Source organism: Gadus chalcogrammus, chromosome 23 (assembly GCF_026213295.1).
Source record: "Gadus chalcogrammus isolate NIFS_2021 chromosome 23, NIFS_Gcha_1.0, whole genome shotgun sequence".
In the NCBI taxonomy this organism is placed as follows: domain Eukaryota; kingdom Metazoa; phylum Chordata; class Actinopteri; order Gadiformes; family Gadidae; genus Gadus; species Gadus chalcogrammus.
In genome coordinates, this window is record NC_079434.1 from 2,875,060 (window position 1) to 2,899,268 (window position 24,209).

General features: G+C 46.7%; 2 protein-coding genes across 4 annotated transcripts in view; one reads left to right on the forward strand and one right to left on the reverse strand.

The window, feature by feature from the left end:
- Positions 1–8,822, forward strand: mtfr1 (mitochondrial fission regulator 1). The gene is made up of 8 exons (XM_056583728.1): positions 1–634; positions 1,209–1,302; positions 4,218–4,316; positions 5,020–5,159; positions 5,482–5,717; positions 5,863–6,124; positions 6,407–6,572; positions 6,661–8,822. The coding sequence occupies exons 2-8, from the start codon at positions 1,267–1,269 to the stop codon at positions 6,706–6,708; spliced, it is 987 nt and encodes a 328-aa protein (XP_056439703.1). The 5' UTR covers positions 1–634; positions 1,209–1,266; the 3' UTR covers positions 6,709–8,822.
- The window catches only part of pde7a (phosphodiesterase 7A), a 23,187-nt gene continuing 7,036 nt past the window's right edge, over positions 8,059–24,209 (reverse strand). Inside the window, exons 2-12 of one of the 3 annotated variants that reach the window (XM_056583726.1) lie at positions 17,508–17,568; positions 15,170–15,256; positions 14,063–14,226; positions 13,752–13,815; positions 13,238–13,434; positions 12,783–12,914; positions 12,421–12,512; positions 11,750–11,894; positions 11,537–11,633; positions 11,306–11,386; positions 8,059–11,115 (exon numbers count right to left, since the gene is read on the reverse strand). In XM_056583726.1, coding sequence (XP_056439701.1) covers positions 10,865–11,115; positions 11,306–11,386; positions 11,537–11,633; positions 11,750–11,894; positions 12,421–12,512; positions 12,783–12,914; positions 13,238–13,434; positions 13,752–13,815; positions 14,063–14,226; positions 15,170–15,256; positions 17,508–17,568 — 1,371 coding nt within the window. In that variant the 3' untranslated portion in view covers positions 8,059–10,864. Of the gene's footprint in view, positions 11,116–11,305; positions 11,387–11,536; positions 11,634–11,749; positions 11,895–12,420; positions 12,513–12,782; positions 12,915–13,237; positions 13,435–13,751; positions 13,816–14,062; positions 14,227–15,169; positions 15,260–17,507; positions 17,569–24,209 lie in introns of all 3 variants that reach the window. The other 2 variants (XM_056583725.1, XM_056583727.1) reach the window with 2 other exon arrangements.

Genomic DNA, 24,209 nt, shown 5'->3' on the forward strand with positions numbered 1-24,209 from the left:
GAAGGGTTTCTTCAGGTTTTCTTTGGCTGACCGAGTCCAGCGACTAACAATTCAAATCCTTTGTTCGCCAAGGTTTTATTGATATTTGTTTCGGTTTATTGAGGTTAGGACGGGTCGGGCAGCGTTCCTCTAAGGCAAACCAACGCCACCATCAGTTGACTGAAAGAAAGACATGCATGCAATTATTTTTTTGGGGAACAATCTACTGGGGGAATAAAGTAGTTATTTGATGTAGGACACATTTTTTTGCCTGCCAAAGGTAAACCGCATCTGTAAAAAAAAAAAAAAAAATCCTGTCAGTTCTATTGACACAGGGGTCACGATGATATTACTTAGTACAGAAGTCATTCGGGCATCGATGGTAGACATTACGAGCATACATTAAGTGAGCGACGGTGACTGACTGGATCAAACGGAGTGACTTACCGAGACCAAACCAATGAGATGAAGTTATTGTAACCTTAAACGAATACCATTGGACACATCGACTGCTGATCAATTTGCAAAGCCAATCAAAGACATTGTCCCCGCCCACTCCAATGTATCCCGCCTCCGAGGTTTCTGGACTCCACCTGATAGCCCTGGAAAGAGTAAGAAAGACCGGCGGCCAACTTTTTGATAGCTTACAAACTAGGTAAGTTGTCATTCAAGATTATCAAAAACCTCCGTAATCTTTGACACAGTTATCGTTGGAACTGCTGGTGAACCGTTGATCGTTTCGTGCCACAAATAAGAGCGGTTGAGCAAAACAAACACCCAGCAGCGGATCGACCGCTGACTGTTAGCCCCGTTAGCATAGCTGTAGTCATCGTTCACATGACCTAAGCCTCTCTTTGTTTTAAACTATAAGTAAAGTAAAGCATCTTCTGCCAAATTTGGTATACTTGATAAATCTGGCTAACCAAATGATTGTCATGTTTAGTTGGGATTAGATTGACATGAGTCGTGCTCCTCTAAGTAATGCATTTGTACCTGTTGTGATCCTGACCTACTATCTGCCCCCCTTCTGGCTGTATTCTGATTGCTACATTGTAGTGTATGAACTATGACCATGTCTTGTTGTCAGACGCAGAGTACCGAGTTGTATGGGACTAATGAAAGTTAATCTACTTTCATTGGTCGTAATTGCCTTCAGTGTTGCTGCTGGTTCGACGCCACATGCTTTAGGGTCTCATCCTCTTGACCTGCCTCTTCTGTTCCCCATCAAGGCTAAGATGCCCCTTTCCCCGGACCCCATGAACCTGTGTTCATGTGAAACGCTTCAGTATGAATAAAGAAAATGTGCGGAGTGAAATGGACCTGGTAAGTAAATGAGATGTATGGTGGTATCTGGTATGGTATCCTAATCTTGCGACGAACTATTGTGTCTGTGTGTATACGCTATCACAGAGCAGGGACGTTTCTAGCTATTTTGGGGCCCAACTTGAAATACATTTTAGGGAGCCCTAGTTGGGTTTGCTGAAACGGCATCCTAGGGGAAACGCTGAACATTGTTGATCTGTCACGCTGTGAATTAGTGATGCCTGGGGAACTAAAGACTGTATTACTGCTAAATACATGTGACCCATGTATCTAGCTGTGTATACCTGACGAGGAGGCGGAGAGCTCTGTCCTGTGTGATTACCATATACAAATGTAAATGCCTTACAATTATTGAGTTTGGCGGAATAAACATAATTTCAATTCAGAGTTTACTTTCCTCCAGTATGAGGTGTTGAGTGAGTAATCCCTTCCGCCTGTTGTGATAACTGCTTTTAAGTGTACACTCATGTCCTTTATAAATAGGCACTCTGCAATAAAGAGATCTAAAGTGTGGAGCGAACTCAAAGTTCAAGTTCATTAGGTGGTATTGCGTTGCTACCTGCTGGATTTTTTTATTTTTGCAGAGCGTTCAGAGATCAGTTATTTGTCATAGGTCTCATTAGATCCACCATGATGAATATCAGTCTGAGCAATCATTCTAGGCCTATTCAAAGGTGCTATATGCGAGATCTATAGCCTGCCTATATGATCCACTCAAATCTATCATTTGAGTATCATTTGTTAAATATAGCCATAGGAATTCATCAGGTATTACAGAGTGAAATTTGATTATCTTTCTAGTTTTCTGTGCTGTATGAGACAATTTAGCTTAAGCCCGCCCCCACCTAATTTCTGACCAATCAGGGCATTTGGGGAATCACCGGGTTGTCTGAATGCAACACTTTTAATGATGGAAAAACTGAGGGTAGTAGCGCTTTTTGGGGTGTTAATTTTCAAAATCATCAGTCTGCTGTAGTCTTTTGCACTCCCAAATATTGCATGCAGCAGCCTCTTTATTCAGTTTTATTCGGTTGATATAATAAACATGATGATTTTTAAAACTCATGATTGATTCGACTCAGGCTTTGTTTCCACTATTGTGTCTTTGAAGCGGCATCCTTTCTAGTGAGGAGTCTGTGTGATCGTTCCCTATCAGGCAAGCCACTATGGCTTGCCTGAAGTACTCCAACACCCTCCAAAAAAAGTGTTCTTGTGGGAACAATTATGGCGGGAAAAATACTTGCTAGTGACCGCCACTAGTGTTAATGCAGACCGAAGCTCAGAGGGTCCCAGATTTGCGGGCCCCACGCTGCGTGGTCACGGGCCAGTCAGGAGGACACGTGCGACCTTGGGTGGGCAGGACCTGGTTCCTGAGCACTGGCAGTCACTGTAGTTTACCATGGCTGATGTACGTTTGTTGCAGGGTTGGTGTATAAATTACTCTTCCAGCACACCCATTTATTACAGTACAGCTATCAGGGCTCCAGAGTGCGCCTAATTTGGGCGCACATGCGCCTAGAATTCGGGGTAGTGCGACCAAATATATAATTTGGGCGCACCGGTGCGACTGAAAATGTATCTGGTATAATTATTATTATTTATTTTTTTACAGAGCCGTCTATTCATAATATTGTAATAACCACGGAAGAGGCAGTGAATGAAGTATTGATTAGACAGCGATTTATTAGACACCTAATAAACCGTTGGAACACGCAAGACCAGTAACAATAGAAACGCCAGTAAACAAACCTGCGAAGGGCCTGTACTACGAAGCTCGATTAGAGGGTTAGCAAGGTATGTTGAGCTGAAAGCCTGGGTTAGCTGTACCATGAAAGTCGATCTCTTTAAGCGTCGCTGTATCACCATGGTGACTTACGCTCGCAACCAAACCTGGTCGGGAGCAGCTTTTCAGCGAGTCTACCCGGAGAACGGCTACTTATATCGGCGTGCGCAGCTTCCTAGCCCCTCCTCCGATAATGGCGTCACCATTTGTGGGTGTTCCCATGGACCTCGGCGCACTTATCGTACAGGCGTCTCTCCGGAGACAGAGGGTTTTTCGGGACAGAACCGATCCCTTGGCATTGTCTGACGATATTCTTTATGAGAGATACAGATTCGGCATTTATTTAAGGCATTAAATAATCCCCCCCCCCTCAACAACTCAGCGCAAGGCAGGCACGGTCCAACCTCTCCCCCGTCAACAACTCAGCGCAAGGCAGGCACGGTCCAACCCCTCCCCCCCCCCTCCCCCTCAACAACTCAAAACTTGGGTGCACCATAAATACGTGCTGGTGCACCCAAATTAAAAATTTAGGCGCACCAGTGCACCCAGGGAAAAAGTTAGTCTGGAGCCCTGTCTATGTACTACATTACCATTTTTCTGCTAGGTTTTTATTTGTTTTAAAAAAGTGTGACTTAATGGCAAACCTGTTGGGATATTTGGATATTCTTGAGATTGACTGCTTGTACGTATACAATGTGTATAATATACATCACTAAAGATGGTTCAGTTGTCTTAATTAGAAAATAAAAAAAGTTGGTCTATCATGCACCTCATTCAATAGAGAATAAGGTGGCAGCTAATAACCGTATATAAAGTAAAATCTGCACTTCAATGAGCACAGAAATGTTATTGAAAATGAGCTAAAAAAGGTGGGAATCCTGACAGACATATCTGCGAAGGACCGCATTGATGTAGGATACTAGTCCTCTTTAGTAGAGCACAAGTGTATGTGTTGAGATGAAATAATATACAAAATGTATATTAATGCTTACAATTCCTGAATAAGCGTTTAACACTCTCGTATGTAATGCACATTAATTAAACTGAGTCAGAATTCCCTACGATAGACTTGGCTCCGAAACTCAAAATGTATTCTCCGTGTTTTGTAACGTGTATTTGTATTTTTTGCAAGGCATCTGGATCAGCCAAGCGCTATGGGTCATCAAGGAGTATCGTGCGAAGAATAGCTACAAGTCTGCCTCTTAAACCCTGTCCCAGAGTCCAGTTCCAGGTGACAACCACAACATTCTAGTCTGTAAAACATGAATTAGGCCCCTCTATGTGACAGTGGCTCTTAATGTCTGTTTGCTAGAGGTAACATAATTGGGAGGTATTCTATTTCCTGTATACCAATGAGTTTAATTATTACCCCCATTGTTGGTTCTAAATATGATCAATGTTTTCTTCCTTCAACACCATGGTGTGTGCTCCGATGTCTGTTGTGATTGGACTGAATATGACTTCTCAGGTCAATGATAATGTGGAACAAGCCCTGCACAGCACACACACAACTTCTTAACTATTTTCCATAAAGCTGAGCTGTTGTTTCAGATCCTTCTCCCTACTGTCTCTTTCAACAACACGGTACTGTTCTCTTCTCTTGTTTCTCTTTCCAGCCACCCTCCTAGCTATGAGGAATGCTGTAGGGCAGCTCTAGGTCGGTTCACTCGCTTGCCGCCGGCGACCTTTTACCGAATAACAAGCTGTGTGACATTATTCACATTTTTAACCCTCTTTTCTTGCTCATCATTTCAACTCCTTTTTTTTTTCCGTCGCTTCACTGCTTCCTTGTCGTTTCTTTAAACATCTCACTGCCTGAGTTTTTGTTTCTTTTTTAGAGTGAGCTGCTATTATTTAGCGGCTATGGAGTGGTTGGCTTATTTTCGCTCTGGTAGCACAGTAGTTAAACGCGCCCCCTATGCCTCCGCCGGTAGCTGAACTCCTATGCAGAGGACGGCAGCTACCTGAGAGCCCCCACCAGACAGAACTTCCTGGTCACCTCCCTCGCTGACGTGGGCTGGATCGCCCGAGAAGACGATGATGAGGAGGATGAAGAATACTTTGACATGCCGAGGTGAGGTTGGCAAAAACAAACACACCCCCCACCCGGTTCCAGACAGGCAGTCTGGAAACTTCAAATCAAACCCACCTTACTGGTTTTCAGTCGTTGCATAACCTCATCCTCATCGTCATCCGCTTATCCGGGGTCGGGTCGCGGGGGGAGCAGCTCAAGCAGGGGGCCCCAGACTTCCCGTTGCATAACCATTGATTCTATTTATTTTCTACTTGCATGATGTCTGCGGCAGGTGTGGCGTAACATTTATTTATTCAAAACGTAAGCGCATGCAGGGGTCGAATCCTGTCAATTAATGGGACTTTTTCAAATGTGGCCACAGGCCAGGGCCTTCAACAGGGCTGGTGTTTCGATTGTCCCAGCCTCAGTCCCCCAAGGTGCCCATGGCCCGGCCCCGGTCGCTACCCAGCCTGCACCAGGTGGACCCGGACCCCCAGGGCCCGGCCGCCAGCAACAACGAGGCCAATCGGAAGATCAGCGCCCTGGAGGAGGAGCTGGCCAAGCTGAGGGTGCAGATCGCACAGATTGTCCTGGCCCAGGAGAGGAGCACGCAGTCAGGTGACCGCAAACCATCTGCCGCTCTGCACGCCCTGTACTGGCCTGCTTTCAACCCCGCCAGCCCGCTGTAATACCGCATGGCTGGCACTAGGTGGCAGCCAAGCATCGGGCCATAAAACCCCTCTCTCCCCAACTCCAACTCCAGCTCCCGCCGCTGTTCCAGCAACTCCCCAGGCCTTCGGGGCCCCCCCACCACCCCCGCCCCCGCCCCCACCACCTCCTCCTCCTCCCCCTCTCCCTCCTCCGGCCCACGTGCTCCAGAGGACCTTCTCAGCCATGGACCTGATCAAGGCGCGCCGGGGGAAGAAGCTGGAGAGCGGCCCGGCGGCCCCGGAGCCCAAAACGGCCCCCAGCATGCTCGACGTGCTGAAGGACATGGGCCAGGTGAAGCTGCGCTCGGTCAAAAGGTGAGCGCAGCGACTGGAGCCGTCCCATCCTGCTGAGGCAGCGGCCTCTCCGTCAGCCCGTTGTTGCGACCCCAACATTTGTGTTTGAACCCCCTCAACAGCTGCTGGCAATATTACTCGTCCGAGTGCATTATTTGGTTAGGTTGGTATGTGTGTACAGGACCGTTCAAATTATTTCAATGTGCCTATCTGGTGACCCTGAGTGGGGTCGTGATATGCCGGTCTGATGTCATGATCAATGCAACCAGTGCCCCACACTAACGTCCAGTCTGGTCCGGCTAGGGGGGGGGAGGCCAAGGCCAGCCAGCCCATGGACGCCGCCTCCCTCATCGCTCAGGCCCTGAAGCGCAAGTTCGCCCACCGCCACCGTCACGACAGCGGAGCCGAGGACGACGGGGAATTCACACTGCCTATCCCAGACGCCAAACCGCCGGTCCAGACGCCCTCGGTAAGGGTCGCGTCCCCATACCTGCACCCCGCCCGCGGCTGGGGTGTTCTCGGCCACGTTGTGACCTCTGCTTCTGTGTTTCTAACAGTTCGGCCAGCACTTGTTGAAATCCAGCGCCAAAAGGAAGTGGGACTGAGCGGCGCCCTCCCCCACGTCGAGGGGCCGTGTTGGGGACCAGAGCTCCGCCTCGGGTGGCTCCTTGTCTCACCCGCCTTCAAGTGTCGGCCCTTCTCCCACTCGCAGAGAGAAGGCAGTAGGTCATTCTGAACGGGCTCAGCCTGCAGCAGATGGGGGGGGGGCTCCATAAACCCATCGTATGTCCCAAAGGTTGCACCTGACGGTCCCTTCCAGCATGAAAGCCGGTTATTTTTGCACTTTGTTTATTTATGTACTGTTGCGGCACAACAGTGTTTGTTTGTTTGTTTGACGCAAGTTTCTTTCTGATATTTATCATTGTGTGTTTCGTTAATGCAAACAGACTGAAGGAATTAAAGTACCAGTTGTGTCATTTTAAGGTGAGGCAGCACCACTTTTTACTGGCATCATTTGTAATGGTAATGAGTAACTATTCCCTGTGGGTCTTTCAGAAGGTGTGTTTTCTGCATGCCCAGTCTAAGGGGGACATGGCAGAGGAAAGGGAGCAGTATTGTTATCATATAACACTTGGTAGTCTTTTTAATTCATCATTAATATAAGTTAAATCTAGTTTTTGTTTAACACCGATTATGCCTAGATTTTTGATTAGGTCATTGTCCAATCAAAGCATGCATTCTACTCATTTGATAGTTTTGGACTTCTGCGTTGAAGTTGAGCAGACTTGAGTTCAGTGTTTCCCTCTGTACTAGTTTCAAGGCCCAGAAGGAGCAGGAACTATGTGGCCATGTTGGAGTTTTGTACCGTTGAGACATTTAACGTCTCTCCTAATTGTGTTCTGTACTTCACAGCCAAATAACTTCTACATCAGTTTTCCAGAAGCATTGTTTTATTGCCAACTGCTAGTTGAATCTTTTCTTTCTAAATGTATCTTTGTTTAATGATTTATTGTGGACGCTTTCAAAGGAGAGTAATTAATATTGTATTGGACACTATCAATGTAGATCTTTCATTACGTACTGACAATAAAGTATTTTGATTGCTAGAAAAGGGTCCCACAGTGAGTTCATGTTGAGGTTCTTCTGCTTTAGCAGGCCTACACCTCTTACTCACTGAAAACCATCCATTAAAGAGCCTCATTCTAATGCTAGTTTTTCACCGTTCAATTACCTTGGTATGCAATGTTGACACCAAAGCTTAATTAAATGTGGGGCTTGTCTTGACTTCTAGATCACAGTAGCACAGCAGTTCATAGATCACACACCAACACTGTTATGACTGATCACTGCCAGTGAGGTTGTTTCAAGTCATGATTTTAAAGGGAAGTAAACTGTTGGAGGTATCTCAAATGTTCACTGAAATGTTTGCCAGTAACTGACAAATGATGAATAAATAATAACTGAAGTTTTTGTGCTCAATGGTCTCCTTAATCGTATCTTCTCTCGAGGCAGTGCCCTTACTGTGCAAATACAATTGAAAATAACTGAACTTTTGCCTAATCTTGGCAAGCAGGAATATCAACTGCCTTAAAATACAAAACTCAATGTTTTATTTATTTATTAGTAAAATAAGAACTGCAACAGGCGTGTATCAAAAAGATCAATACGGCAAAGCCTTTACAAAATCTGGCTCGACACAAGTCTTTCCCAAAAGAATGTTTCTTTTTAAATGTATCTTTGTTTAATGATTTATTGTGGACGTTTTCAAAGGAGAGTAATTAATATTGTATTGGACAGACACTATCAATGTCGATCTTTCATTAAGTACTGACAAAGTATTTTGATTGCTAGAAAAGGGTCCCACAGCGAGTTCATGTTGAGGTTCTTCTGCTTTAGCAGGCCTACACCTCTTACTCACTGAAAACCATCCATTAAAGACCCTCATTCTAATGCTAGTTTTTCACCGTTCAATTACCTTGGTTTGCAATGTTGACACCAAAGCTTAATTAAATGTGGGGCTTGTCTTGACTTCTAGATCACAGCAGCACAGCAGTTCATAGATCACACACCAACACTTATGACTGATCACTGCCAGTGAGGTTGTTTCAAGTCATGATTTTAAAGGGAAGTAAACTGTTGGAGGTATCTCAAATGTTCACTGAAATGTTTGCCAGTAACTGACAAATGATGAATAAATAACTGAAGTTTTTGTGCTCAATGGTCTCCTTAATCGTATCTTCTCTCGAGGCAGTGCCCTTACTGTGCAAATACAATTGAAAATAACTGAACTTTTGCCTAATCTTGGCAAGTAGGAATATCAACTGCCTTCAAATACAAAACTCAATGTTTTATTTATTTATTAGTCAAATAAGAACTGCAACAGGCGTGTATCAAAAAGATCAATACGGCAAAGCCTTTACAAAATCTGGCTCGACACTGAAGTCTTTCCCAAAAGATGGCTGTCGCAACAAATTGTAAACAGTTTTATCAACAGTCTTACAGCACTACAGCAAAAATACAAATCAGCTAAAGTAAGAAAAGCACCTGTTATCGTTCAAAATGTTTAACACAAACACAACTTTGTGCCACTATACAGAATCAAAAGTAGACAAACAGGAAATAATGGAATGTTCCAAAAGTAATTGAGCATTTTTTTGTCCGTACAAAAAGGACTTGTTCCTCTCGAAAGCAAAAGGATTGGACAGTGCAATCAAAAGAAGAGAAGTACACAATGCTCTTGATGAGAAAAGGAGTTGGTTTGGTCACTTAGCATAGTTTGTGCATAGTTATAAAGGCATCTGTCGAGCGGTCCTCTGCATGATGGGGTGCATGATGTGGCCATGTAGCAAAGACACTCTGGGTGGAGGGAGAGAGGCATCCCCTCTTGGCCCCCTCCGTGACAGTCTCCCGGGGGGACCACCCTGCTCCGCCGCCAGCCGTCCTCCCGTCTCTCCACAAGATTGGCAAAAAAACTAAACCTGAGCAAGTCCATTATGCGCAGCGTTCCTGGTGACATGCGAGCGCCAAAAAGACCCGGGCAAAGGGGAGGCACCGTTGGACCCCAGGGTCCCCCTCCACCCAGGGGGGGACCTCACACATGGCTCCTCCCCCCAGGAGGGGACCTCACACATGGCTCCTCCCCCAGGGGAGGACCTCACACATGGCTCCTCCCCCAGGGGAGGAGGACCTTCCACATGGCTCCTCCCCCAGGGGAGGACCTTCCACGTGGCTCCTCCCCCCAGGGGGAGGAGGACCTTCCACATGGCTCCTCCCCCAGGGGGAACATGTCTCCTGCGTTTGGAGGAAAGAACAGACTTTGAGGTCTACAATATCTAAAGGAGCGATGTGAAGGCTTCAGACAGAAGCTGCACATCTAAGACCATGATCGTGGTTATTGTTATTTAGGAGTGCAGTGAGTGGATTCAGCATCAAGTGAAGTTGGTTATGGCGTTTGTGTGTGTGTTGCAAAGGTTCAGCTCATGGCATAAACAGTAAGGGTGTTGACGGTTGGTTCTTCACATCTGTGCTTCAAAAAGGCAAACTGCCAGAGTTCCAACGCAGGTCGCTTTATAGTTGTGAGGGCAAACAGAACGACGGCAAAGAGTCGAGCGAGGAGATGCGTAAACAGTCTTCTTAGAGGCAGCAAAAGGACTGGGCTTGTCACATTGTCTATTTTTGTTTTTCCTTTTTTTACATACAAAGAAGAATCTTCAATACAAACGCAACACAACTCAGCATTCATGTTACAAGTCCTGGGACAGTCAGATTCAGTCGATTCAGTTCAAATCATTCTCTTCAAATCTTTGATTTCAAATGGCACTTCAAAACACCACAACAAAAGGAAAAAAGGAAAGTCTTCACGATTTAATTTTGTTACGACTTCACCGTGATTCCCTTAGATCTACCTATGAAAACATTCTAGTGGTGATGCCAAAAACTAGAGAACAAATAAATAAAATACAGATAAAAGAAAATTCAGCAGTAGCCAAATGAGGTATCCATGTATTGCTCTATGCCAAAAAAAACAAAATAATTAAAAATTAAATAACTTAAATAAAATCAGTGGTTGTCCAGATGGAAAGCGAAAGCAACAAAAACGTAACTACGGTGTGGAAGATAATTAAGGAACATCCACAGGGTCAGAGGTCAAACCAGAGCCCCCCCCCCCTCCCCCCAGACACACTGACCTTGAGGTCAGGGGTCAGGGGGCGGGCACAACAACAGAAACAAAGTAAAAGTAGAAGGCTAAACGGCAGAGTGTCAGGACCCCCTGTTTCCCTGAGGTATATCTTTGGGGCCGGTTCCTCCCGAGGCTGTGGTGACGCCGGGGTCGCCGGACCCCCCAGGCTCGGCCGGCTCCTCAGGGCCGGAGGTCTGCCGCTGCCCCAGCTGGAGGCTGCCCCAGCTGGCCTTGTTGAGCCCCAGGTGCCCCAGCATGGTCTGGGAGAGCCGCGTGTCCGAGAAGCGGGCCCACTCCGAGAACAGAGGCTCCACCACGTAGCTCATGAAGCCTGGTGGGGGAGAGACGGAGAGACAGAGAGACAGAGAGAAAGAGAGGCAGACAGAGGCAGAGACAGACAGAGACAGAGGCAGACAGAGACAGAGAGAGACAGACAGACAGAGAGAGAGAGAAGGTTGAACAAACTAGAAGTAGGATATCGATCGTAGCCAATTGCAGAGAAGAAGGGGATGTTGCGTTACCAATTTGAATGTCTCCCATAGTGTTTTTGTCGCGGTCACAAAGTGGGCTGACCTCCAGATTGTGCTTCTTTTCAATGTCTCCTAGAAAGGACACAGAGAGAGCTATTCAGATACGTACACAAATGCATCAAAGTGGGTGAAGCCTGGATCCATGTGGGGATGGGATTTACAAAACAACAAAGGTGTCAACAAAATCTAATGTGTTTCCCAAGAACAGGTGGGAGCAGACACCTTGATGGAAGAACTCCTCGGTGACCTTCTCGCTCCACTGCTTGCTGAGCTCCCAGGGTCTGCAGGGGTTGCAGATGTCTGCACACTTCAGGGCCATCTGCAGGACAAGGAAGACCAGAGGGAGCTCAGGGGGACCCCTCAAGAACATCGGAGGATCATCCCACACGGCAACACGAGACCCAATGTAATCCACTGTTGCGCGGTGCGACTGACCTGCAGGATGAAGTGGCGGTGGTGGGCGTGGCTCAGACACAGGTCATCCTGGTCCAGGTGGGTCCGGAACCGGGACAGATACTCGTTCTGCTGGCTGATGTCCGTGGCCAGGATCAGAGAACCCAGCTGCCTCTCCATGTTCAGGCTGAAGAGAGGAGAGAGAGAGAGAGAGAGCGAGAGACAGAGAGAGACAGCAAGACAGAGAGGGAGAGAGAGACAGCAAGACAGAGAGGGAGAGAGAGACAGAATGACAAACACACAGACAGACAATCAGAGAGAGAGAGAGGGCGAGAGAGACAGAGAGAGGGAGAGAGAGCAAGACCGAGAGAGAGACAGACACAGAGATGGACGGACAGACCGAAAGATCATTTCAGTTTTTATTTCATTTCTGGATGTTGACGAATGTATAGAGATTGCTTTGGTGTTTGAGGCCTTTCTTTCAGTGAGAGGGAGGCTATCTTATGGTGGAAGACACGTAATGGTTGATGTGTAGGGGCCTGAAATAAGCTTCAGGCCCCTAGAAGCTTCAAGCTTCCTAGAGTTCTTGGTAGAGAAGGTCCTCGGTCAGGTATAGGTTAGCGTGGTAAGGTGTAGGTCAGCGTGTTAAGGCGTCATCATGTCCTCCATGTGTTTGAGGTTCTAGACGGCGGGCGGGGGACAAGCAGACCCACCTGTCCTCGGCGGGCAGGTGGGACAGGAGCTCCGTCTCTCTGAGCAGGCCGACAGCAGACTTCCAGTGGTGGTTCTCCAGAACCGAGGTATTCTGCACATGGAAATGGAGATTATTGAGGCATTGAGTAATTTAGGAGAAACCTTTAACCACAGTGATTTACAGTGAAATCAGTCTGGGGGATAGAACCCAGAACATCTGGGCTGGGGGTGGAACATCCTACTCACTACATACCAATCCTGCCATGCACAGACACACGCACGAAGAGGGCTGGACACCAGGGAGGGAGGGAGGGAGGGAGGGAGGGAGAGAGCTCCACGACCATGGGGGATGTGTGGTGGGTGGGGGTGGGGAGACTCCTACCTTATAGAGGGTGGCCAGGTAGTGGTCCGTCTTGATGAGGAACGGCTGGTTGACCCCGGGGTGACCCAGGTCGTGGGTGACCGCCGCCAGCAGGCCAATCAGGAGGTCGCAGGAGGTCAGGTATTTGGAGAGCTAAACGAAGCAGCGATGAGAGATTGTACCTCTGAGAGGAGATGTTTTTCAAAAACACACAAACTTAACTTTTGGACGTTGGAACCTGTCATCCATTTGTTTGCTGCTTATATTTCAGATTTTCAATGAAAAAATATACTTTCCGTCTTTATTTTATGTTTTCATCAGGAGTCTTTTGAATTACGCCCACAATGTGAATAAAAATGCTACTGCATCAAAAAGCATACTTTTTATTGACAGAATAACTTCGATCTTCCCATGACCTCTCCCCACCCTAACCGATCAAGAGAAAGACAAAGAGAAGGATCCAGTGTTCCTCTTACCACGGGCTCCCGCATGTAGCAGTACATGGCCTGCGTGACGTCTGCGGCGTGCACCCCGTTGTGGTAGGGGTTGTGGCTGTGGTAGTCCTCCTGCACCATGACCAGGAACCTCCACAGCTTCACCACGTCCAGCTGGAACAGCTCCACCAGCCCGTACTGGTTGAGCAGGTGGAAGGTCAAGGTGATCAGGCTGTTCCCTGGGCAGAGAGAGAGGGACAAAAAACCTCAACATAGAATATAACATAAAAAGAGAAAATCAACATAAAACCAGAACACTTTTATTGATGCTTTTGATTTCAAGTACTTTATTTACAGCTGAATGAAAGGATCAACAATTGATTGCAGTTACATAAAGCGTCCACAAGGTGGGACTATTGGGCGGTTGCTGATACACCAGCCAAACCTTGACTGACTCTGTCCCATGTCCTTCAGAGCTAGTTACCACAACAGAGCAGCTTACTGACCCAATAACCCAGATGTCCCACATGCTGTTCTCGCTCCGCCATCAACTTACCGTTGGTGAACTTATCGAAGAGGAAGATGTCAAAGTTCCAACTCCCCACTTTATCCAACATGCACTGCAAATAAACAGAGGGAGAGTGACAAACACAAGGTTAGGTTTGGCGTAGAATTTAAGGGAATTCCAATTGATTGTAATTAAGTAATTAATCCTGTAATTTCAATCGCGTCGTGTGTGTGTGTGTGTTTTTGTGTGTGTGTGTGTGTGTGTGTCTGTGTGTCTGTGTGCCTGTGTGCGTGTGTGTGTGTGTGTGTGTGTGTGTGTGTGCGCGCGCGCGTGCGCGCGTGCGTGTGTGTGTGTCCTACTCTGGCCTGGCCGGTGTAGTCCTCGTCCAGGAGGTGCAGGGGGATCTGCTGGGCCGGCCCCCGCAGCAGGCGGGAGGAGTGCAGGTACCTCTGGAAGCTGAGCAGCCGGTGGACCCTCCTCTCCGGGGCCGAGTCGGCGGCGCCCGCCAGGGGGCCCAGACACGCTGCAGACACAGGGGGGGGGGACACTCTCACCGTCAGTGGCTGTTCCATATCAGGGTTCAAGCCCAGACCAACCCTTCATCTGGTGGTCCACGCAGGTCTCTGTCAAACTGATTCATCTAATCTAGGGTTCACTATGAGGCTCGTTGGGGTGACAGCGTCTGCCATGTAACCAGAGTTAATAGAAGACTGTGTGCACGTAAACACACACGCGCACGCGCACACACACAAAAACACACAAACACACACACACACACACACACACACACACACACACACACACACACACACACACAATAAAACATTTACTGAAATGCATCCAACCATCATTTGAAAATAAAACGTGTGGTTTAGTGTGTCGGGTTGGGAGAAGTGGAAGGGTGAGAAATGACAATGTGAAAGGGGAAATCAAACAAGAACACAGCGATACACACTCAAACTGCTGACTCAGCCACACCGTACTAAGCTTCTGGTCTGGGAACACCCACCCACACACACACAGGCCGGTCACACACATAGCATCTCTAGATAAACTATAAGTGCAATCCGAAAGCATGTTAGCTAGAGGAAGGATTACGCTACTGAGTGTGAAAACACACACACACACACACACACACACACACACACACACACACACACACACACACACACACACACACACACACACACACACACACACACACACACACACACACACACACACACACACGAAGCATGAAAGTATTCCTTCAGCATGAGGTTCTTTAGGAGAGCCTGACATCTGGCTTAAGCCAAGACAGGTCTTTAGGGTTCCTGTGTAGAACCTTGTGGGCAAACAAAAAGGCCTGGACACACAATGTATCTCCATGTCTCCCTCCATCTCATGGGAAGCCCCTCTGGACATCAGAGAGAGATCAGGGTCGTACAGGGAGGTGGACAGCATGTAGGGGCTCCTCTCATACTCACTGTGAAGCGTACGGAAGTCAATACAGAGGTACGGCGGAGAGCCCCTGGGCTCCGGGTCGAAGCCCACCTGGCGCCTGACTCTCACATCTCCTGGAGGACAAGCAACACACACTTACTCTCACATCTCCTGGAGGACAAGCAACACACACTCATACACTCTCTCATCTCCTGTAGGACCAGACACACACACACCTCCTTAAAAGTCAACCCGGGGCTGGTTGGGGGGATTATTGCAACAAACGCAATGGATGTAACAAACGATGAACGGAAGTATGAACCAACGATGGAGGGATGCGAATAGCTATCTCACACTCACCTGTTACAGATCAATTAAAATGATCTTAAAGCTGTGGTGCGGTGCATCAAATGGGGACATTTCTGTTTCAAACTTTTATATGAAAGAAATACGGGACTCACATAGAAACACAAAGCCAGCCAGCCTTCCAAAAGCGATTTAATGCAGCCAATCGAATCCCAGCGAGGGTGCAATGCTGTGTGACTGAGGCGAGCACAATTCTAGAACGCTGTGTTATTGCCATGTATCGTCTTTAGCAACGCGGCTCCGCGGTGAGAAGGCCCCGACATGACATCACGGCGAGGTGGACCGCACGGAAACAGAGCGATAGAGTGGCTGAACCAAAGAGTGGCTCAGCGAGGTGGGATCAGATGAGGCCCTATATGTTCTGCCCCGTCTGGTTCTGTTCGTTGCATTCCAGGTTGAAGCATCGTGGTGCGGGTCGTTACAAACCCTCTCACACGCTGGCCTGCACACTATACAACATGAGTCAAAATTGAGGGGACTCCAATTTATGCAGGACAATCAATGCTGGACACCTCACTGAATCTCCATCCCTCCATTCATCCAATCAATCACATGTTGAAGGAAAGTGAGGAAAATAAGAGGAAATTGGCCTTGACATTTCAAGTGGAGAAGGAACCGAAGAGTTCAAGGTCAGAAAGCCACTGTGTGTGTGTGTAATCTCAAGTGGAACGTGCACTTTCCGATTGGCCTGATGTGTGGATTTGAAGGGCTAGGAGTGTATAAAGTGTGTTTCCGCCATCAACACACACACACACACACACACACACACACACACACACACACACACACACACACACACACACACACACACACACACACACACACACACACACACACACACACACTGAACGTAGTATAAAAGCATCCTGCTACGGGCTGCTGCTACTCCTGAAACGGTGAAATGATTCAGGAGCTAGGCCTCCTTTGGTGAGCTCCATCCCTGCCCTACGGCACAAGGGGCAGACCGCCTCACTGGAAATGAGCAAATACCCCTGAGTCCTGGTCTGGCAAGGCCCAGCACTAGGGGACATGCGAGGAACAGATAGTTGGAAGGTAAATCAATCGACGGCTCCAGGGAAATTCAAAAACCACATCCAATGTCCGTTTGGAGCGAAACACCACGGCCTGTAAAAACACATAGGGCTTTAGGGCTCTGTTTCACGTGGCCTACTTAAAGCCCTCTGTCAGCCTGCGCACACGTCTCTTGGAATTCAATACTGACGGCTGAAAACGTCAATGGACTACGGAGTTGGCAGCGTCTCTCACGATCCTGTTCCTCAAAACCGCACCAGTGCTTTCAAGTCCGCCAAACAGGTTGCAGCGTGCGCGTCTGTGCATGTGGGGACTTTTTGTGCGTTTATGGAAAGGTCACAGACATGAAATAAAGAAAGGAAGAGAGGGAGTGACGTGGATCGCACCGCAGAAAGAAATGCTTGTATTGCCCATGGGTGACTGATTGGTGAGCTAGCAGGTGGGGCCACAGAGCCGACGCCCATGGGACAGCCATGTTCAGCCAACGGGATCGCTCCCCCGGCTCCGTTCAATACCTTCTCCACAACCCTCGTCCTAAGAAATGAATCCACACAGGCGAGCATGCGTACTTGCGTGGGCCGAATCGTGGAGGCATGTGCGGAAGGGAAACACGTGTACAAGCAATGGTCGTGCACGCACACAAACTGTTTTATGCAAGCAAGTCGGCCACGGGATCAAATTTACGGGTCTTATGAAATCTGAAAAAAATTCTAAAGAAACGCTTAATAGACGCAGACTAAGCCTATTGTGATGGAGAGATTTAACAAAGTGCCAGAGATGGAGAGCGTGGCCAGTGGACACACACACACACAACCCCCCCCCCCCCCCCCACAAACACACACACACACACACACACACACACACACACACACACACACACACACACACACACACACACACACCTAACCACTTATCCTGGTCAAATAGGACATGGAAAGCAACATGCCCAAGAAGTCTGTGAGTGAGGTCAATGGAAGTACTTACCTAGCATGCGGATATACAGTGCCGTCTGGTCTGAGCTGTCATAGGAGATGGCCCCTCTTCTCTGTAAAAAAGAACAATCAGATTGTTTAATGATTTGATTGACAAGTGTCAATCACTTTCAAAGAAGCCTTGAAAGCGCACTTAGAAAATAAAACCAATATTGATAACGCAACTTCAACAATCTAACAAAGTACTGATAGGTGAACAAATAGAAGTCAACTGAAGGAAACGTGTTTGATTCAAAAGGGCAAGGTTCTGCAATGTTAGTAACACATGTTTGCTTTAAATACAGAACACACACTCACACACTGCCAGTACCCTGGCCCTATTCCACTGTGTGTTTCTGTCCAGCTCAACACTGATCAACATGATTCTCCTTCATATCATCCAGCTGATAGGATGGAAAAAGACACACACACACACACATACATGTGAGAACCGCGTATGTGGCCAGCGCATGTGTACACACACAAACGTGACCGCAATCGACAACTTTGTTTCTCCCCCCCTTATCAAAAAGGACTGATTGTAGGGGTTAGCAGCTGCTGCAGCTGTGGACGATATTCTAGGCTACGCTAGAGTAGGCAAGGCTATGACAGTTCGACCATAACACGGTGAGAGTGTACACGGATACACCTGTCCGGCTCGGAGTGCACACAACTGAGCAGAACCACCTCTGACCCCATACCTCAAGCACAGAGCCTGAACCTTTAACCTCAATACATGGAAACCCTCAACTTCAACCTTTCTATCCAGATAGATCAACTATCACATAATACTTATATCATACAATAACTTACTGATACTCAAACCTAATAACCCCTAAACTTAAACCCAATACCAAAGCCTTACCATCCTAAGCTTGTTAGCGGTTTAACTTTAATGCAAAATCCAATCAGAATGTTGATTATATTACCACTTACACCGCCAGCGCTCACTAGGAACCTCTCGTCTGTTGAATAATGTGTGCATCACTGAAGCATCATGAACCCACTGAGCATGAGCACTGCCAGCCCTACCCTCCCCTGACGAGACACACAAGTCACAGCACATAATAAGGAGTCCCGAAGGGCAGAACAGGAGGGAGAGAGGAGATGTTTAAACCGGGGGGAATGGAACCTTATTGAGTTAATCACACCTCATTTCCCAGGGTAATGACCCCACCTCACCACACACCACTACAGACCACTCCCCATCCCCGTGGCTGGCTCACGTCACGTCAAGGCCGTGTCATGGGACTGGTATTCACCAGCCATGTACATTGAGGAGTGTGCTACTTCTTTAAACAGTGGTATGGGTTCGTCCGGTTCCCCTCCCCACTCTGCCGACCTCTGTCCCTCCCTGTTCTAAAGGAGTGATCAGGAACGTTTGGGGGTTGGATTATTATTAAGGGTCAAACAACAGATCCTCCCCTGATCACTTCTCTGTGTGCCCATCACCAGGTATAACAGTCAATCCCCAGGTATAACAGTCAATCCCCAGGTATAACAGTCAATCAGCAGGTAAAATAGTCAATCCCCAGGTATAACAGTCAATCCCCAGGTATAACAGTCAATCAGCAGGTAAAATAGTCAATCCCCAGGTATAACAGTCAATCCCAAGGTATAACATTAAATCCCCAGGTTTAACATTAAATCCCCAGGCATAACAGTCAATCACACAGGTGATTGACTGTTATACCTGGGTGGTTGTTTTTCTGGTTTTAAAACAGGTTTGTACATCCCCTATGATCTGGAACATATTAGTCAAAGCCATTTTGTCAGAGCTACCAAAATAAGACGACCAGTTTGTGCTTTAAATACAGACTGCTCCAGACCCAAGCCCAGTTCTTTTGGTGCCGTCGGAAGACTTTCGGACAGAAGGAACACTAACCCTACGGTGTGATTGATTGGAGCTCTGTCTTGACAGGGTTCATGTTGTTGGCTGCGTCCGAGAAGGGGTTACGTTTCTCAGAAACTTGTAGCACTCAGTGTTGGACTTTGATCGGGACTCACTCACACTCTGACAGCAACAAGACGTGTCGGTATCTTTAAGATAAGATCATTTACTTTCTGGGTTTTAGTACTTATTTTTAGGGCCCGACCGATTCATCGGCCTGCCGATTTAATCGGCCTATTATAGCCTTTTTGAAAATAATCAACATCTGCCAAAAAGACGCAGATTACAACCGTTTTTTTTTAGTTTTTTTTTAGAAATGTTATTGCGCTTAGTATCCTGCGGATTGCGCTCCTACTCGCCTTGCTAACTAACAACTTTAGCTGGCGTAAAAAAGAGGAGATTGAATTTTACCGTACAACATGAAAGCACGCTCGCTCAGGCAGCTGCGCGCTCACCTCACCAATGTACACAAGATGCGTTGTTTGAGCATGTTGTGCCCGTTTTTCTTTAGGTCCCAGGCCATGTTAATATGTTATACTGTAGACTCTAACGGTGAGACCATACTGCTCAGCACGCACGTGTTAGTCACTGCTCACGAGCGCAGCACATTGGGAGTTAGTTATTTATTTTACATTTTACATTACACTCATTTTTGACTGTAAATGTATTCTAAAACACTCAAAGGTTCTGCATTCAATTCACATATTCGTCAAAAGTGTTTAAAGTATATTTAAGGTGTCAAAAACTACGTTTTATATGCTTTTTTTTGTTTTGTTTTTAATCGGCCGATTAAATCGTAATCGTAATTTTTCTCTGAAAATAATCGGCATCGGCGCTCAAAAATCAATATCGGTCGGGCCCTACTTATTTTTCTTATGAAATACGTATAATAGATACATTACAGATGCAAATAAACACTGTTCTGGGAAATGTAAGGGTCACTGAACAGAATAGTACAGTAATAAAAACTGAAAAAGATTTAAATAATATGCAAAACTTTTCAACATCAACCAAATAATAGTGTTGTTGGATTTGCAGCACAGAGATACTATTGTAATCTTTCATTCAGACTTCTTCAATAAACAAATATTACTGGAACCGCTGCAGTAGGATTTGAACATTAGGACAACTGAGCAGCAACAGTTTGAAGTGAATTAAACTTATATTTCCAAGAGTTTTACAACGATGTTGCTACAGCGTTTGACTTTGAGGATGTACAAACTAAACTAAAGGGTGGTCTTTCCCAGATTTTCTATCCAAGAGTTTACTAGCTGATTTAGGGTGTATTATTATACATTTTCTAGGCAGGATATTGGTAGGACGGTATTGGATACAAACCCCCTTACTAAATATTTTTTGATGCTGTTGTTCACCACCATAAAAACAAAATGCTTCCTGGTATTATTCATATAACAACAGAAGGCTGTGCCTCAAATTGATTTCTTTGAGAACATTTTTATAATATGATTGTGCAATTCTGGAAATTTTTCCTCAAAAACCATACATGCTGGTCTCAAAAAACCCTCCAGACGCGGATGCACTGTGTCAGAGGCGCTCCACGCAGAACCCTGCAGACGGCTTCATGGAGAGGACTGTGGAGAGAGCCGCCTCAACATGGGTGACCCGCTCCTCTTCCTCTGCTATGGGGCCCATCACAGCAGCACAGGGTCCAATGGGAATCCATTACCGCTAGCATTTCTGAAGGGGTGAGCGTGTGTACAGGACCAGACATGGGGGGTTCTCGGGTTGCAGGCCCTGGACAGGCAGCTGCTGGTTGGCTAGACAGCGGTCACTGGTGGTGGGGGCTCCCCTCGTCTAGTGTTACCGGGCGCCGCAACGCGGCTCCATGAATGACTCTGCTTATGAGCTCACTGCAGCTCGCCTCCTGAGCCGGGCGCTGTCTGATTGACTGACACGTTGGCTGCAAGACAACCCGATCTGTACTGTATGGTATGTGTCCTGACAGGCTGGCGAGCTGAATAACAGCACTCGTTCTCTTTCCTCGTGTGTGTTATTGTCGTAAGCTATGCCCTCTGTGACGTAAAGAGAGCGATAGTTTGGCAGGAATGTGGCTCCGATTTCAGTCGGTTGACATCCAGAAGACTGGATATACATGTCAGAGTGTGTGTGTGTGTGTGTGTGTGTGTGTGTGTGTGTGTGTGTGTGTGTGTGTGTGTGTGTGTGTGTGTGTGTGTGTGTGTGTCAGTTTAGTGCTACGTTGCTAAAGATAACACACAAACACAATTAAAATGCATTACTCTCCTCTCAGTCCTTTGATGTCACATGAACTCAACCAATCCAAGCCACATCTTTTATTTACCAGTAAACAACAGCCTGACCCCATGTGGGTGAGCAGTGTTTCAGTTTCAACAAGCCGTGCGTGTTGACATACAGCAACGTCGCTTACTGTAAATGATTATGATCATGCCTCTGCTGTAAATAATTGTGACGCTCTTGCCCTTACATGGCTGGCCCACCGCACACACCCATGCCAAGCCTCTGTGTGTGCCAGGAAAACACACACGCACACACTTAACCTGATCTCAGTTGTTGTACACTCAGGCTTTTGTTGCTGGAGCTGACAATAGGAAGGAGAAGTGCCCTGGTACAAGGCAGAGGGATCAGGTGGCCTCACTGAGCTGACCTCGCTCCATGGAGAATGAACAAGTAAAAAGGGACATTTGGAGGATATGTGTATTCACCGCGCATCCAACAAGTTTTCTGCTTGGACTTCCAAGGAGGAAGTGGTTGATTGAAAGATGCAGACAGGACAGAATGAGGAAATAAATCTCAGGCTGCCCCTCCCTGCACAGCTAGAGAACAGATGATGATAACGTTACAAGATCCATGTTCGACCCCATTAATGCTAAACAGAGTTCAGGTCCTCCCTCAGTTCCTATGGGAGACCCACCTCTAGGAATCAGCTGATGGACCACCTTGGGACTTGTCCTCGTCCATCCCTGCTCTCCTTTTCTAGGTTTATAGGTGTGGTATTTCAACCTTCTCTTATATCAGTCTGTAGAACCATGGTTGACAATTGTACAGCCAACCATTTATTTTTTAGACATGTCAGAGAGTGGCTTTTTGACTGGCTTTATAATGCTAGTTGCTAGTATGTGAACACCGCACTCAAACTAGTAGTAGAGTATCAGCTCACATGTATAGAGACAACAACAATCATCTTTCTCTGGAGTCCCAGAGAAAGGACCAAGTTCCTTAGGTTGGGTTGGACTCCCAGAGAAAGACCCGAGTTCTGTCTGGGTTAGAGTCCCGACGTCATTCTGGGTTGGAGTCCCAGAATAAGGCCTTTGGTTCGTGGTTAGAGTTCCGACGTGTGTCTGGGTTAGAGTCCTAGAATCTGGGTTAGAGTCTTAGAATAGAGTCCTAGCCTAGAATAGAAATTGACTAGAATCCGGGTTGGAGTCCCAGAGAAAGTACCAAATTCCTTTAGGTCGGGTTGGGGTCCCGACGTGGTTACCAGAGAGACTGTTGATCTGATCTTAAATACATTGCACTTTCTATTTTACTAATTTCTTTGCATATGATTTATTTTAGTTATCTATTATTTTATTTTATTGTGTGACAATGTTTATATGTGAAGCACTTTGAGCCTGCCTTATGTATGAAAAGTGCTATATAAATAAAGTTGCCTTGCCTTGCCTTGCCTTGCCTTAAAAACATATACCCCACTAATCTGTAATCTGCCCAATCCGGGTTTGGACCGAAAGCACCTGTAATATTATCACTAGCAGATCCTCGACCATGCGTGGAAAGCGAGAACTGAAAAGAAAAAAACTGTTTGAAAGAGAAGGTGTGAGCAATCACTCAATTAGAAAGATTACTCTTTTATTGCATAGGTGGTCTTTTTTTATTGCCAGTGCCTGACATCTTTCCTCATGAATCAACTGTGCTCGCTCCTCCACCTCTCCCAGTATAAACAATCTCTACATAATTATAATAACAGGCTTGTCAATTCTTAATATACTCCGCCTATTTCCCTTTTCTGGTGGCCATCATCCGAATAGTGTGCTTGTTTACCCGCTCTTATCTGGAATAGCACGAATGCTGCGGTGCAGTTTTATTGAAACATTGCACAGTGAACAAAACACCTTTATTAGTGTGTTTTCACTGGACCTTAAGTCGTATTTCCAGTGAGAGCACTCAAACAAGCGCTGCATACAGCCACTGTATATCTCCCAGCACTGCTCCAAACCTTCATTACCACCCAACATATGAAACACAGAAGTGCAACTCAGACCAAGAGAGTGGTTCCCAAAGCCACCCACCTTCTCCACACAGTTCTGACTGGTGATGTTGTTGTGTTGCCTTTGGATGTGTCTTTCCAATCAAACGGGTACTAACCACTTTAACCATTTTAGAATTTAAATGGGAAACAACAACGTAAAACAACATTCGGTTTGCGACAGCAATGTTATGTAATGTAACAAAATGATGCTATTGTAAAGGAGCATGGTGGCGCAGCTTCACCATGACCTTGTTTGGGTCGAACCAGGACAAAACCAAGATGTAGTGCGCTGGCGCAGACCAAGAATATGACCATGGCCTGAAACGGGATCAACTTGTGATGCGTTTCTTACAAGAACATAAGCCGCTGTTCATGTGAACAGAGGTCCACTTTCAGAATCGTTTTCAGGACACTTCCGATTTATGACCACGCGTGAGAACCTTATGCTAGCCTGCTGCCCAGCATTTCCCAATTTCCCCGTTCCACGTGGTCCACTGCGGGATGTCATACGCTATGTGGCCAGTAGTTCTCTGGGGGGGGGGGGGGGGGAGGTTTAGGGCAAATAGATTGATGCCTTC